The 18,406-nt window shown below is 31.0% G+C and overlaps 1 protein-coding gene across 10 annotated transcripts in view; it reads right to left on the bottom strand.

Moving 5' to 3' along the window:
• The window catches only part of LOC148302291 (RNA-binding protein Musashi homolog Rbp6-like), a 462,089-nt gene extending 444,621 nt beyond the window's left edge, over positions 1 to 17,468 (bottom strand). For all 10 annotated transcript variants that reach the window (XM_088271829.1, XM_088271832.1, XM_088271835.1 and 7 more), the window contains exon 1: positions 17,390 to 17,468. In XM_088271829.1, the coding sequence (XP_088127955.1) occupies positions 17,390 to 17,424 (35 nt within the window). In that variant the 5' untranslated portion in view covers positions 17,425 to 17,468. The remainder of the gene's footprint in view (positions 1 to 17,389) is intronic.
• Positions 17,469 to 18,406: the final 938 nt, after the last annotated feature.

Below are 18,406 nucleotides of genomic sequence, written 5' to 3'. Positions count from 1 at the left end.
CGAATAACAGGTGAGTGTTGGGATACAACGTCGCAAATCCGCTAATCTACTTAAAGGATTTACAGAATCGATGCATTAACCGGTACACTGCTAAGAAGGTTTTAGTGTTTAAGGTTACTTCAAGTGTCTCTCGAAATTTTATTTCTTTCACGGATCTTTTTTACCTTTTTTACCGCGTTAAAAATGCAACGACTAAAAGCCACGCGTAGCCACATGAAGCTATCAATATTTAAATTATAAACTTACATTTATACCACCCTTAAAACAATATTCTGGATTTCCATAAAATATCTTTAAATGTATGTATGAGGAGATGCATGGTATATGTATGTATGTATGAGGAGGAGTAATAATGTATGTATGAGGAGATGCATGGTATGTATGAGGAGATGCATGAACGTGGAAGAGGCGAAGAATGTTTGCAAGGACAGAGTGGTGTGGCGCTCTATTCTCTCTGCCTACCCCTGCGGGAAAGTGGCGTGATGGTTCGTTAGTTAGTTATCTTTAAATAAAATAATGGATTTTTAAGAAAAACTCATAGAAATAGTTTTTGTGTAGTTTATGACAATTTCATTAAAATAAACTCTTTTATGAAAGTTAAAAGGTATGAGAGAGTCAGTAGCATATTAACAATTCAATAAAGGATTGATTAAGAATTCACAAAAACTGATAACAGTTAGTAAACATACATTTCACTTTGATTTTAAAAATAATAATCTGGTTAAGGCTTAATTATGTTAGTTTTAAGGTTTGAATAAAGAAATAAATCAGCAATATTAAATCTGTGTTAATATTTGTTTCTGTTATGTGTAAGATCTATCATGTGCATATTTATTATTTCGAAGTGTTTGATTTGTTTTGAAAGTCATGAAAAGAAGTCGTTTTTACATCCAATTGTTACTGGTGACTAAAAATGGATTCATTATTACAACCCGACACATTTACTATTTTGAAGCGTTTGTAGTTTATAACTTAAAAATATAAATGTTAACTTTATTTTAAAACTTACTATTTTTTTTACTTAATCTTATTTACTAATTTGAATCATTTGTATTAAGCTCTCTATAACCCTATTCCTTCGACCATAAATTATTGCATATTTATAAAATGAATGGATTTTGTTTTCACCACTTTTTTTATTCATATAATTCAACCTACCGGTTTCAACAATACATTATCATCATCAGGGTTTATTTTAAATAAAAATATAATATAATATTATAGATATTATAAAATGTAACACAAAGTATCTGCGGAAAACATTCAAGAAATAAATTATTGCCTTTGTGGTTTAGATTTCATGTTAAATATCTAGAATTTAATTAAAATATATATATATATATATATATATATATATATATATATATATATATATATATATATATATATATATATATATATATATATATATATATATATATATATATATATATATATATATATATATATATATATATATATATATATATATATATATATATATATATATATATATATATATATATATATATATATATATATATATATATATATATATGGTAAAAGAATCTAATCATTCAAATACAAAATTCGGAACGTTTATTTTGGAATGAATCTGATTATGTTGTATTATTATATTTCATATAGCAATTTCGGTTGTATCCAAAGAATGTACTCGAAATCAGTGAAGATATTATTTTCATTTTGAACGAAATAAAGCTGCATTTCATAGATCGGTTTCGGTGTTCATCCATATCCACCACGAATCATAAAAATGTAAAAAGGTTGTGGGGGTGTCGATAGGTGGTGCGAATCCCTCGGGGGAGGTCGGGGGCCTATCAAAGGGAAGCTTATCCGCTAAGCAAAGACTTCCATACAATACTAGGAGTGCTAAATGAGAGGGATCTATCCTCACTTTAGTCCGCTCAGCACCAGCCGTAACGGCGTCATAAACCCCTCAGTATGAATATTTTCGCCGAAATGATGCGCGAAAATATTTCCATTTAAAGCGCTTTGAAAGCGATTGATATATCGGAGATTAGGGTACGGAAATTTCATTTAAATGAATGAGTGAATGACGTGAAGTGACGTACAAAAGATTAAAATTCTACAAAAAGTATATGGGTGGGCACTCGCTAACTCCAGACCTATCAAAAAATGTTTTACACGTGAGAAATCATCTCTCGTTAATTCTTTTTCTGACGTTCAAAAAAAAAATTACATTTGATATATGGATGTATATTCTGAAAGAACATATGGTTTGTAAATTTATGTATTTATATCTGATGTTTTACATATAATACGTTCGTCATATTTAAGCACTAACATATCTTCTAAAAACTAATTGATACGGAAGTCATTATGAATATAAACGTGAAGTCGGTAAATGCCACTGATTATAACATGTTATTGTGACACGTGTTTTAAAGTCACATAATGTATCACTTATTAAACGTAAAATAACTCTTAAGTGGAGAAACCTAGATTTGTAAACAAGGATTTGAATACTCCCAAAAATGTTGTGTATACTAAAAGTCCTAAAACTACATTTAAAAAATCCATCAAAATTAAAGTATTATAAGATATTTCTATAATCAACAATATGTAGTTGAATAAAGCCTTATCTGTAGATATTATCAATTTCTATACCGATAAAAAAATAATACGAAACAGCTCTTACCTCTGTTTCGTTTATCAAAATTCCAAGGGTACAAAGTTAACGTACGAATATATTATATTGTGCATTAAAACACGTGTTACAATAAATAAAATAAAAAGTGGTCTATACCAAGTTAACATTAAATATTACAAAGTATAAAATTTGTCATAAAAAGTTTTATAGATGCATGTTATATCATCTTAACAGATAATAAAATAACATTTTATGAAACTTTAACTATTTTAATAAAGTAAGACATATGTACAATAATAAGATATTATTACAATATTTTAGAATGTCCAAAATTGAAAGTGATTTTGATAAACATTTCAGAATACTTCGAGTTAAGGTTTAAAGATATTATGGTAATATGATTAAGCTAAGGGTTTACATGTATTAAGGGCTTACAATAATAAGTAAACTACGAACTAATCTAAGAATTTAATTTAATCAGACCTTACATAATACATCTTGCCTAAAGAGACCGCAAACTTGTAGATCCTAAAAGGAATCAATATAATTGTTTACGGATACCAACATGACTTAGAAACTTAAGGATATATACATATAAATATATAACAAGCTTTTTTCAGTTTCAGAGTATTTTTTTTTTAAATGTAATAAAACATTAATAAATATTTCCTTTATGCCTTAAACTTTGATATCAAATGATTTTTGTGAAAATACATTTTAAAATTTCAATAGTATTTATAACATATTGTTTTTTGACATCTCATCAAAGATGAAGAAGAATATGGAAGTCTGGGCATTTACGGGGCTGACGACCGTCATAGGCTGGTTTAAGTGATCACTTTACACACGTGTAACATTCACCAATTCTACCCATTATTGACAACCACACTACTCAAATTCTTGGAAGTTCTATATATATCAACCAATATAGAAAACTTGTTCTTGAATCACTAGAACTTCACTAGAGACATCTATTGGTGAGATGTAAAGAAGCTTTTTACTAAGCAGAAACTCTTATATTAGTATGTGAGGTCCGAATCCTGGATTATAATAACACACATGAGAAACGCCAGAAAATACCATTTTCATTTTTATTATTTCAGCTTATAATTTGACCAGATAATTTATTCACAACATTTTGAGTGTGTCCAAATACAAGTATTTGGACACAATCAAAATGTTGTAAGTATTTATAACATTTTTTGGTGAATAAATTGTACATTACAAAGCCGATTGCTAATCGTACTTTACTGTATGATATCGCTCACTCCTTTAAAGAACGACATAAATCAAAAAACTTGATTTAAGTTTAAAAATAAAACACAATGAATTAAAAATAAATATCGACCCACTTATTGAACTTTTTACTGTGCAACAGATCTTTTTAGGTACAACCTGAAGGTTTTTACCCATTTGAAAAATATTTATTGTATTTAAAAAAATAATTAAACAATACCTTTTCGTAAAAATGCAAAAACAACACTTTTTGCCCTGTAGCGGGTAAACATTACGTTAAAAATATGCCGCTTTTTCTGGGATATAGTACATTTTCTTTCTCTAAATAATAATTTAGAGGTGTTAGAAATAAAAAAAAGCGGTTAAACAAAAATTAAATATAATTAATAACCAAATAAACATGAGCCAAAGTCCCATTTTTAACATTTTTCCCATAAAATCAAACCCAACCTAAACAGAGTTATCCCCTTCCTTGCTCTCACCCCTCCTTAAAACACCATTACCCCCACCCCTACCCTTTTAAAACCCAACAACTTGTTCACTGTTTATTTTTATATATATATTTAGTTATAAAAGTAACCCTGAAGAGGGCAACAGGTTGTTGCCGAAACTAGTTGGTAAAATAAAAATGTGAGTGGATCAGAATACAAAGTATTTTTATTTCTCGAAATAAAGTTTATATGGTTTATGTTGGTATTAAACAGAGTTTTGTTCCCAATTTTTTTGATTTCTCAAGATTAAAATAAATCTTAATTTTGTCAAGAACAGAGATAATCAAGTACAATTTAAGGAATTTTCAAATTAGTGTAACCAACCCGATACTAAACTACAAGATACTAAAATAAAAATCATTTTTGATGAAAATTAAGTATCACTTCTTTTGATTTAATATATGAAATGTTCATCAATCATAAAGAAAGATAAGAGACTTTCTTCTGTCTGTTTGAGGCTTCAGTTTTTTGGACATGTCACCAGAAGATACGGTAACAGTCTTGAAAGTTGATTGTAGGGATGAAATGGGAAGGGTAAAAGGTAATGGAAGAAGAGGAAGATCACTCACTAAATGGACTAACCAAATCAAGGCTACCACAAGTAAAACAGTGATTGGAGCGAAGCGGATAGTGGTATGTCGGGAAACGTGGTGAACTATACATAATATTTTGAAGACAAGGAAAGAGAATTTCACGACCCTATGAGAACAAAAACGCAGAAGAAGAATACATAAAATAAGTTACACTTTTTTTCTCGACAAAGATGAAAAAGAAAAAGTCTGGGTATTTACAGGGGTTATGATCTATCATAGGCTTATTAATTGATCACTTTACACACGTGCAACATTTACTATTCTACCCATGATTAACGACTACACAGCTAAAAATTTTGGAACTCCTAGATATATGATCAATTTAATGACACAGTACATATGAGTGTACTACAGTCATCTTCGTTGCATTGAGAAAGCTTTTAATTAGCAGAGACCCTTTATTATTTAGGTGGATGCATTATCTGAACCCAAGATTATTTTTAAATTCTTCTGGAAACTGCCATGATTAAATTTATTATGCAGCTTATGGTTTGATCAGTCATTTTTATTCACAACATCTTGGGTGTGTCCAAATACTTTTTCACATTTTTTTAACAACTCCTAAGGGGAGAAAACTCAAATTTATGAACAGGCATTTGGACAAATATTGTGAATAAAATAGGGTATTTTGTAAATTTAACTTTTACTCTGTATTTTTTGTTTAAAAAAAAAACACAATTAACTAAGCACTAAAAGCAAAGACAATTATTTGCAAAATAGGTATTTGTGTAAGTTGCCTTGATGTATATAATGTTAGGCTAAACACGAGTAGTAACTGGTTAACTAGATCTTGCCTTTTCTCCCTGCGTATGTATTTCACGTGTGGAAACTACATGTAAAATGCATATGGAGGCATAAACGACTTTATTGCGTCATAATAAAAGCCATATAAAATATAATATACTAAGAAACGTCTTCCAAATACGGGCACGGCGAGAACACAGCCTTATCAGCGCACAACACGCAATGTGTCAATAATGTTAAGATTCCTGGGCAGATTACGGAAAAGCACTGTTCGTACTGTTATTTATATGAACAGTTATGTGAAAATTCCTGGAAAACGGAGGGAAAATTGTTTCTAGCCATTCTATATTTCTTATCGCGAAAGATAAAAAAATAATATTTGAAATATGGCAAAATAAATCCTGAAGAAATTAAATATCACATAAATTCATATATCCAATTGAACGGAAGATTTATATATTTGTTGTTTTAAAAAAGAAATACTAATAATATTTTCCTTAAGGCAAACCTGTTTACATATTTAATCGAATTTCTCGTATTCATGTTTAACCTTCACATTACAATATATACCTAAATTACCATTTTTATTGTTTTTATTTATTTATTTGTTACAGATTTTCCCCATAATCGAAAGAAGTAATGAAATAAGTTTATTAAATATGAACATGTATGTTTATTAAGGATTTAATGTAATTTTATTAATATTTGTGGGGAAAGTAATAATATACTGAGTAATATGTACCCATATTTCAAAATTAAATCAAGTAAGTTTAGCGTTTTATCTCGATCATAAAATATTAATATACGTGTCTACGCCAGGGCGAATACTCTACATACTTTAGTCTAACTTCACGGACTTTTACTACCAATTTAGAGGTAGAGTATTCATGGTAACATAAAATCCAATGACACAAGATTCCCGACTTCGTTAAAAAGCGTAATGTTTCGTCTACAATGGCCTGGTGGTTCAGGCGTGGATGTCTTTAGAATAGCCTTGTTAGCGATGAGTATTCTTGTATACGTACTACTAAACATTCTACTAACAAGCCGACCACTTGCATTCAAAGCTTGAGGGGTTTTCGAAGCAACAAAAATATGCGAAAGTAGTATAGCCATATTTGGCATCAAAGTCGAGTAATGATAATTGTATATCGATCAAAGTATCATTGTTAGTTTAAACATTAGTAAATCATTCACGGAATGTTAAATTCCCAATTATTTTTTTGTCACAAGGGGCACATTGTATACTTATACTTTTCTTATCATTCATTGTTCACGTTATATAATACGACTTAAAAACTCTACTTCATGACTACCAGTTTCAATATAACCATTCCATCATTAGATCAGCTGTAGGCTGATAATGAAATGGTTTTCCAAATCCCAAAATCGATATTCGCGAAGAGAGAGAGTTTTTAAGTGGTGTTGCACAAAGTGAACGATGAATAATTATGAGAGTGTTATATTACCATACCACAAAGTTCACAATGCTTTTAATATGCAAAATATATATTGGATGCTGTTTTAGTAACAGTGTTTTGCTATTAGACATTTATTGACATCCTGCATGACTTGATGTTCATAAATAATAACCGATCCAAACAATTTTTGAAACAAACCGGCAACTTTTTAAACACATTTTTTATCTATTTCAAATTTTATGTCCAAAACTGTCGTAAACCGTTGAAGCGGTAGTGTGTATAAACGGTATGAAAAGAGGAGATTTGACGTGTGGTGGTTTTTGAGAGGTACCCTCCAGGTAATAAATAACAAACAACGCCTGTCAAAGACTCCCAACTCGTGACTTTTTTGTGACTGAGTGACGTCAGCCTCATTGATTTGAATTTGAAATATATATTTTTTAAACTTTTTTTGATCGCTGGGATCAAGCATAGTCTAAAGTCAAACACGGCAGGTAAACCGGCTATATTATTGTTTGCTCTAGCGTCGGGTAGAAATACGTCTTAGCTACCCTAAACTCAAAGTCCTGGCCGATTTCAATATATGGCCAATATCTGGTATTACTACCGGCAGACTTCCTTAGCTCGCCACCTGCTTGATTCATCTGCCAGACGGTCTCAGTTGCCTTGTGTAAACCACCAAGAGCTTTGATCGGGTAAATTGAAAACGAAATGGTTCCAATATGCATATGAGGCAGGTGCTTCAATTCCTAAAGCTAACTATTTAAATATAATGATTTTGATTACAAAACTAAATAATTTGTATATAAAAGAAAGATTCAAATATACCTCTATCATTGCATTTCTTTTTCTAACACTTTTTAATGGCAATATAAGAAATATTTGGCAACAACATCAAAAAATGATAATTTTCATTAATTTATAATGTCGACTTGTATTGACCTAAATAGCTTCTTCCTCACAACTAATTTGTTTGTAATATTACAATATATGTAAAAGTAGGTACTGGAATATAAAATCTACCAATTTACAGAAAACAGCGCCTTCCTCAAAACGAATAAATTTAAAGTTATATTTCTTCTGAAAAAAATATAATTTAGTAATATAACAAAAATATATTATTATAAAATCATTTTTAAATATAAATCACATTCTATTTTCAATGAAAATACAATATTTTAACTTGTACTTTATTGCATATTCGACATCTTAGTATGTTTTTTCTGTCCATTCAGAAAAGTACAAAAAAATTCTCATATTATTACTTATAAGAGGATATGTAAGTATTTTAAATCGCAGATTTTACATAATTTAAAATGGTATATGTATATGGTTTGCTTTAATATTAGCTATTAGAAAAAAAAGCAAAGTATTTCGTTGAGAAAACTTCCACCAGGCAATTTTATTGACATAAACCAATTATACGTTTCCAACGAATAAAATATTGCAATTGCCATAGTAGCGTAGCATATCAGGTAATCGAAAATTTAAAGTAAATTGATTGATAATAAAGTTTGTGAATTGGAAACCAAAAATGCAAAACCAGCGTTTCATTTGTTCGACGATATTAATAGTTTATTTAAGCCATTAAATAATATTCAGGAAAATAAAATACTCTTTCATGAGTTACTTTAGTATTTTTGTATGGTTCATTTGGTTTTTCATGTTTCAATAAATAATTAATGACATCAGTAAAATTTAAAATCTATCGGACATTTTTCTAACATCAAATATGCAATAGAGGGCATTAAAGGGTTATGTTATTATTTAATTTAAAAAATTAAAGAGGGAAGCAAAATATATTTAATTAAAGTCAAAAATTTAAAGTTAAAATTTTACTTTTTACATATCAACTAAAAAACATAAAACATACATATTTATGCTATTTTATTCATATAATCGAAATCGTTGCATAAATATTACTGGTAACTTGAGATGAATCCTTATATTTCAACATATTTTTTTCGTTATATACAAATTATAAGTACCTCAACTGAGACGAATCAATATTTTTATTTATACAGAGTACATATTTTTTATAGAATGTCGATATTCGATAATAATTATTATGGTGAACGTTACACAAGTGTATAAATTGATCTCACAAGTTAGCCAAATGCCAGGTCGTTAGGCCTGGAATGATTTGATATCCATCTTCCTTTAAATGAAAAAAATAATAGATTCGTTGTTTCAGCTGGAAAACGTATATAAATTAATAATAAAGGAAAAATGTTTTTTTGTTTAAAGCGAATATGTATTATAAAATATGTCATTTGATTTCGTTATTGGCGGTTTTAATCAATCAGCGCGCCCGGAATATGATTAACGCGGGCCCATTAGATTTCAAATCTCCGGCAATGTGTGTTCTGCCATCGCCCATCACCCATCACCCATCAACCGTAGCACTTCAACCACACATGCATATCGCACATTTCAACCGTCAAACATTACATATTCCACACCAACAGCCGTTGATTGCACCAAACACCCACGACACACGATGACACAAATGTTGCACCTCGATGCATAGAGATTAAAACCGCGATATTAAACGACTGCAAAACCTTTATGAGTGTGTATTGTGAATAGTAAACGCTGGGTCGTCAAACGCAAATGTTATTGCAGACAATAAAACTTTTAACCATCTTTGACAGCGATGACAGACCATTGAAAATATGCATGATTTGGCATTGGATTATAATAAATGGACTATTGAAACGTCGCGCTTCAACTGTCAGCGAAACGGGTATTTATTACTTTAAATTATGTGACGTAAATATGTCATTTAAAAATATTAAATTGTATTTTAAGTTTAAAAACATAACTTAACAATTTATTTGGATTTTTTTTTGCTCTCTTCTAAAAGAGTGAGAAGTGGGTAATTTAAAAAAAAAATCAACGTTATTAAAAAAATATACATAAATTTTTAGGCTTAAAAACAGCATTTGTACCACAATTGTGAAATAAGTCCGTGAATAAATTCGAGAAACAATATAAAATGTAGTCCTTACAACCTTAAAAATGTATGAACTTCCTGATGAGTCTTTAAAAACAAACATAAAAATTTGGATTTTTTTGTAGCCGATGATTTCTTTGCCAAATATTTCTTTGGAGTCTCCAATTATACAGATATAGTCCAATTTTGAATTTTTTAATTTATTTCAGAACGTAGCTACAAGGATACGAAATAAATATAAATGGTGTACAATTTTTTTAACTCATTTTGTTGTTGCGTTTTTTTTTTCTTATTTACAAAAATGAAGTTAGTTAAAAAGAAATTATATCGACTGTAATGATATTATATTTTCCATCGAATAAATACTGCTTTAAGCAAACTATTTAATATGGCTTTATAAAAATAAATTTGTTAAATTTAATAATATGTATAGCAATTACTCATTATTATTTAATATATGAGTCGCAAGCGGTTTGTTAACTCGCTTTCATCCAAGATTATTCCACAGATTTATACAGAATTAAACAGCCGAGTTGTACGTAAATAATTCACTGGTAGTAATGATTCAAACCCTCCCGCAATTTAATTCTAATCATCTCAAATCGCGATCAAGCCTTTGCCGAGTTAACGATTTTCATCTCGTAATTAATCAGAAACTAACACGCGCCGGGGTTTGCCTGATAGCGCGGGTTAAACAAGAAGTTAGGAATACAATTTACACCCAAGTTGTGCATATGCAATAGGGTAGCAAACATCGCAGGGGTGAGACCACTGGGACCTTCCGCCCCCACATGTTCTCCTCGCTACATGTACCTGAACTATCATATTTACACGGGCGTAAATATGAAATGAAAATTAATAAACCAACAGCTTAGTAACGCCGAGAAGCAGCTCTGTAAACATTGTTTGAAGCTGATGGACACAGGAGACAAGACTTTTGTAAATGAAACTAATAAACTGTATTGTTTTATCATTCAGGCAAGCCAACACAGCCTCACCTAACCTTCCATTATGTTCTAATATTACCTACCATACATTTTGCTGATGTGAATTTAAAATATATTATCTCACGTACACTGTAGTGCCTATTCACTACATTGGACGGTGTATATGAAAACACGCGCGTATTGGAACCCAACGTTGCGTTAACATTTCAAAACAATAGGTGAATAACTTTAGGACATTAAAGATTTTGAACAAGCGTTTATTTTCAAAAATATAAGTTAATTCTACGGTAAAAACATTTACAAAACAATTTTACTAACGCTTTCAAAATATAACATTTTCCATAGAAAATATTTTACGGAAATATATTTGTGTTGGTGAAAAGTTATATTTTCTCATTTTTTTCCTTTAAACATGTTGTAACCTACATTTTTTACATGTCTATTTACTGTACTTTTTTTTGCTTTATGTTTTACATTTTGCCTTGTGATTTCTTTTTTTTTCACATTCTAATTGTTTTTTCAGTCTTGTTAATCTAAATTCCATGTCCCAAAACGAGCAAAGGAAATTCTTCTTCTAACCCTAATCCTCACCCAATGGTGGATAGGGCACTGAATCGTATTGACGCAATGTTATCTTGACCGTTACATACATGAAGGCAATTTGATCAACCCTCAGTCTCAGGTACCAGTCCAGGGTAATATTAATTAAATATGAGAGTGAAAAAAATCACTTATATTTATTTGACCCCCCCTGGGAATCGAACCCAGGACCTCCAGAACGGTAGCCGAGCGTAATGGCCATTACACTACTGAGGAATATTTTATTGATTAATATAGGTGAAATCTACGTTAACCCTTCACTGCATAGTGTATCAAATTTGTTACATACTCAAAAGTTAGTGTTAAAACGTTCTTTAAAAATATAAGCAACCATTCTTTGTTGTTACTGATTTGATACATTCATAACTCATGTATATAGTTCATAATTTAGCCAAAAGACGCGCTATGAACACCAAAATAATAACTTCACTTGTCTCTCGAAGACGAACTGTCAATGCAGTCATGCAAAAAAAAGTCATGCAGTGAAGGGTTAAGAAATATTTATAAAACTATTTTACTATCGCTTCTAAAATATAACGTTATCAATTGATAAAAGTATGTTGGATATCCGTACATACAGTTTTGGTTTATATAACAAAACAATATACACCTATAGACAAGATAGAAGTACCTACATACAACTGCGCTATCCCAGAATTGACGGATAGCTCAGTATTTGCACACGCAAGGAGATTGACAGGGCGCGAAACGCGGAAAGGGCGGGAATCCATCCGTCAAGGAACGGCAATGGCGGACGCTGCAGTCGGCAATTAGCGGTGTTCACACACGTCCCGTGTTCGTGTCTTCGAGGGATTATGAGTATTGGCAGAGAACAAACATAGCCCAGACGTACGTTTACACATGAGAACCAGCTGGCATATTGATTAGATGCACTCCAAGTGTAATGGGGTAGCCAATCACCGGTAATTCGGGATTGATCAAATTAAGACTTGGTCCGGCGCCGAGGGCTAACATGGTCTGATCAGCTCGGTATCGACTTGTTCAGGAAATACATTTAGTTCACCTCTTAAAATGCAGTATACAGTATCAACAGAATGCTTTAACAAAATAATAAAATTATTTTAATAAGATTTTTTCAATAATTTAGAAAATCCATCTTTTATGATAATTATTCATCTTTTGACTCCTATCAGCACCCCTATAGTGCATATATCACTCACTCCTTTCAAGAACGTCATAAATTAAAAAGCTTGATTTTTCAGGTGAACGTTTTAAAGTTTAAAAATATAACAAAAAGTATTAAAAATAACTATCAAGCCACTTATTGAACTTTTTACTGTGCAACAGGTCTTTTTAGGTATTATGGTATTAGGCCTTATGGTTTTTTCTCCATTGAAAAAATATAAAAACTGATATAAAAAAAAAGTACATAAAAAAAAAAATAATAAACTAAACATTTTCTTCAAAATGCAAAAACAACATTTTTTGCCTTGTAACGGGTAAATATTAAGTTAAAAATATGCCTCTTTTGCTGGGATAAAGTACATTTTCTGGGCATACTGAAAACATTCACAACAGAAAATTTACGATTTTTGATTTATGACGTTCTTGAAAGGAGTGAGCGATATGACCGCGCCGATAAAACGTCAGGGTCATCTTGATCCTTGGTTAGGATCTAAGATATAATATTGGCATATATGATATTTGTAATGATGTTAGTAAACGAGCTCAGGGTGAAGGATATTTTTGTAGAAGAAAACAAAAATATTAACTTTTGACTTATTAAAATGGTCCTATTATTATAACGTTATCGGTCCATCTTCAAGGGATCGTAAAAATTAGAAAAAATACAATTTTCATATGTGTATGTAACCTCCATAAGTGCCATAAACATATCAACTTATTTTCTTTTTTCCCTTCTAAATTAATAGTCCCTACTATTTCTTCACCCATTGTCTTTTCTATGGACAGTAATATATCCTACTCTTGAGGGAAGGTATTCGGGGTTATCAGATGAGGTGAGGGTATTATATGATGATTCTTGAATACCTCTCTTCGAACTCATCAAGTCGCACTTGCTTGCTTATAGAACACTGTTTATTATTTTAATTAAAAGTACAGGAATATAAAACAACATTTTGAGTGTGTCCAAATACTTCCAAATAATTCAGTTACATTCATTTTTTAAGTTTGTTTTATATTTACAAAATTTTGAGTGTGTCCAAATACTTGTTCACAAAATCTGTATTATCTCCAATTACAGGAGTTATTTTCATTTTTTTTGACATCTCATTAAAGGTGAAGAAGGATATGGAAGTCAGAGCATTTACGGGGCTGACGACCGTCATAGGCTAGTTTAAGTGATCACTTTGGTTGTCAATAATGGGTAGAATTGGTGAATACCAATTCTACCCATTATTGACAACCACACTACTCAAATTCTTGGAAGTTCTATTTATATTAACCAATTTAGAAACCTTGTTCTTGAATCACTAAAACTTCACTAAAGACATCTATTGGTGAGATGTAAAGAAGCTTTTTACTAAGCAGAAACTCTTATATTAGTATGTGAGGTCCGAATCCTGGATTACAATTATACACATGAGAAACGCCAGAAAATACCATTTTAATTTTTATTATTCAAGCTTATAATTTGACCAGATAATTTATTTACAACATTTTGAGTGTGTCCAAATACTTGTTCACAAAATTTGGATTATCTCCAATGAAAAAAAAAATTGAAAATAACTCCTGTAATTGGAGATAATCCAGATTTTGTGAACAAGTATTTGGACACACTCAAAATGTTGAAAATATAAAACAAGCTTTAAAAATGAAAGTAACTGAATTTAGTTACTAATAATTCTTTCTGCGCTAAGGTCTTGGCTCTAGATGCAGTTAGTCGAGCGGGCAGGTGAAAAGAGGGCGATCGCAATTGTTTAAGGGCTTTTATAGCCTCTGTTACGTCACTGTTATCCCTAACTCACCGCTGTGAACTTGGCGGCTTGGCGGCTTGGTAGGTTCGCTGTCCGTTTAGGGACTCCCCTGTGTCACCACACTCTGAGCTCTTCCACCTCATGTCATATCACATACATAATTAACGATCAAATTACCACTGCACCGATGCCATGTCCTAATTGCCATAAGGTGGGGTTAGAAGATAGAATACGGAAAAATGCTAGCGGTAAAATAAAGAATTACGATTAGTTTTGATAAATTTGAAAAGTCAGAAAGTATGACCGTTATAAAATGCACCGAAATTCAAAAACTATCTTCTTCATTCTTGCGGTACGCCTGTAAAACTTTTTCGCTTGGAACGGGTATGAAAATTCTTGTACGGGAAACCGTGGTCGCTGGAGCAAGTGGTCACGGCTCGGGAAATTCCGCGACCGGGTTGGTTATCGCGAATACCGAACCGACCGCATTCCGTGTTAAACGGACAATAAGGGATGCTACTGCCGCTGAGAGGGCGGTCACCCCCCGATAGGAACTAGACGAGCTATGTCAATATGACCATTATGATTAAGCAAACAAGACGTGATAAAATTCTAAAACATTAATTCATCATTGAAACGTCACAAGAAGTTGTACCCATCCGGCTACGTATTGTTATGGCTCAATCTGGTTTAATGGAGAAATATATTAAAAAGAACTTATTTTTAATACAGCTCACTCTTTTCAACAACGTCATATATCAAAAATCGACAATTTTCAGTTGTGCATATTTTCGGAATGCCCAGACTATGTACTATATTCCAGCAAAAGCGGCATATATTTAACTTAATATGTACCTGCTACAAGGCAGAAAGTGTTGCTTTTGCATTTTGAAGAAATGGTATTGCTTAATTATTTTTTTAAATATACTTAATATTTTCAAATGGAGAAAAAAACATTCCGGTTTTACCTAAAAAGATCTGCTGCACAGTAAAAAAATCGATAAGTGGCTTGATATTTATTTTTAGTATATTTTATTATATTCTTAAACTTTAAAAACGATCTCCTGATAAATCGAGTTTTTTTTTTATTTATGACGTTGTTGAAAGGAGTGAGCGAAATGTTTTATTTCACAATGCTAATGAAGCAATGAAAGTATTGAAAATCTGTGAAACAACAATGCAAACGTAAAAATTTAAAATCCTAAGAGACAGTATCGGTCGAGAAGAAGGCTATCCCCCATTGGCAATGTAAAGTATTGCGCGTGTTGCGATAACATTAAACAGATGGATCTGCATTGGGATAAAATCTGTTTTACATTTTTAACTTGTAATCTCTTAGAATTTTAGATAGACGAATACATACGCGTATTAGAATGCAAGCGATGTGTCAAAGTTTGAAAGCAATCAAGCGTGAAAACATTTTTTTGGAATAGTTTTTTTTACCACAATGGCAGTGCCATCTGTTGAATGTAACAGAAATACACGCAAAACAAAACAATGCTCATTCTGAACAGCGTGGTTCTTTACAACTACTGTCACTTGGCTTTTTCATGTTTTCGATTGCATTGTCGTTTTATAGATCTTTTCTTTGTTTCACAAACATTGTGAAGTTAATGTATTAAAAATGATTGCGTTCTATTGTTTTTATTATTATTATTTTCCAGTTTACAAAACTGGGCTACAGCAACGCGTAGCTTGGTAAAATTATTATAAATTATAATTCAACGCTAAAACCGTTTAAAATTCATATTAGAAAAACGGTATTGATAATAAAATAAACTTTTAATTGTTCCAAAAGTTTTTTGTTTAAATTTTATGGATAAAATAGTGAAAAGCGTTTTGTTATTATTTTATCCCATTAAAATTTTCAACACAGCAGTGGCTTAACGGAATTGTGGTATAGCCTACTCTTTCGCCAAAATCGCCTGTATTTTGTAAATAATTTCACTATTAAATACACACGATAAATTACGAGATAAATTTACATATCCCACGCGTGCTTCAAAATTTTACCGAAAAACCGATACAAGGAATTATTGTACATACAACACTTTATTTAACTTTTGTGTTTTAATCATTCATTTAACTACTGATCTTTTACACTAGCAAATGTGAAAATTTATGCATACCAAATATGATGAATTTTGACTTTAATTTCTGTTTGTATAACATTTCTTACAAACTAAGAAACAAATCACTATTAAATTGATCACAATGCTACGTATTTTTTTACCGGGACTTTAATTTTACTAGGTTTCTATTCTTTCAGATGTTCTTAAAAAATGGTTAATTTTGAGATAAAAAAAAACAGATTTGGTAATTTAACACCTTTCGCATGTTTTTTTCAATGTTACTCGTATATGGCTATTACTAACCCATTAAAAAGTATGTCTATCTGTTATGATAGGTATTTTGGGCGGTATGTGATGTAGTTTTTTTTCTTTTTTGAAGACATTAGAGTGCAAAGCTACATTCTGCCCTTAAGTATGCTGATAAATTTGTATAGGTTTTTCATTATAGGTGTTTAGTTTTTAAAATATTTAATAAAAGTGATTACCTTTATTTTTTTTTGTATGGGCCAACAAAATGGAATTTTAGGATAATATACAGTCGAGAGCTTTTCTAACGTTCTATTCTCATAATGACAATTCCAATGTTTCTAAAGATTAGCGGATATCAATAACTTAGCGATTACGTATTGTGAACTTTTCTTTCATAAAATATGTTTTTTATCAATTGCAATATTTATTTAAATGAGTTAATTGATTTTTTTTTAATTTTCGAGACCGATGAAATTGGGTGAGAGCTTGCGCTTTTATGAAGATGGATTTTTTTATGCTTTATAAGTTGCATGATAGTTACTTGTAAAATAATTAAAATCAAGAAAACTTACCTCGATCGCCTGGTAGTGGGATCTTTCATGACCATCACTTCCGTTATGTCCCCGAATTTGTTGAAGTAGTCTCTCAGGCTCTCTGTAAATTGAAAGTATATTTTCATTTATTGATTCGGTTATTCTGTTTAATCTATTGTATTGATTTTAATATAAATTGTGTTAAACCACTTTTTCTTAAAATGTACTGTGATACGTGTTTCGAGGCACTCAGCATGAAAAAAATCCTGAATACATTGAGCCTGTCACAAAAGATTTTAAGAAATAGTGATTTGTTCCTAGTAAAATTAAATTAAAATTTATGCTTGACTAATGATTTCAAATTGTCTTAAGTGAAAGGCTTGTTTATTTTTAAACAGAAAAATAATATTATTTAAGCCAAGTTAGCAAATTATTTAAGCCGAACGTTCTGACCATGACACTACGGATGCAGACATATTTTTTACTGTAATATTTATTCACTTTTATGTACCTAAGTAAGATCATGATAACACTGCGTAAATACGATGCAGTGCCCTATTAGGTGCGGATAAGAGTAACAAGAAGGAGAAAAAGCGAATTAACAAATGGTTTCAACCTATATCAAAATTGCTTGAACGATCTTTTAGTGGTTATCGTATAAGTCAAAGGGGAAATAAAATAATAATAAATCGCATAAAAGTTACTGTTCAGAGCTGCAAAGGCAGCCAAGCGAGTACGATATGTTTCACAATCCGTGCATGTCTATTGACTTTGAACATAAAGATTCTTCAAATACTCCATAGCGGAAAGTTGTTAAGTCCACCTGGAGAGTTATTCTTCTCTTCTCTTCGCTCGAGTCCATATTCTCTGTGGCGGCGTGAGGGATGGCGTATATTATTTCAATGTATAGAATGTACCGACTCCGTTCACGGATGAAAGCGTATCAGTTTCGTGTGAAAATATTGATTTAGAAATTATGTCATAAAACTCCAGGGAGGCAGTATGGAATAAATATTTTACCCCTTTCTATCTAAGCGTAAGAAGGAATATTTTTTC

Source organism: Brachycentrus maculatus, unplaced genomic scaffold, assembly GCF_059751285.1.
Source record: "Brachycentrus maculatus isolate JH-2025_06_01 unplaced genomic scaffold, ASM5975128v1 h1tg000465l, whole genome shotgun sequence".
Classification (NCBI taxonomy): domain Eukaryota; kingdom Metazoa; phylum Arthropoda; class Insecta; order Trichoptera; family Brachycentridae; genus Brachycentrus; species Brachycentrus maculatus.
The sequence above is the reverse complement of the archived record's forward strand: the minus strand, read 5'-3'. Positions and strand labels throughout refer to the sequence as shown.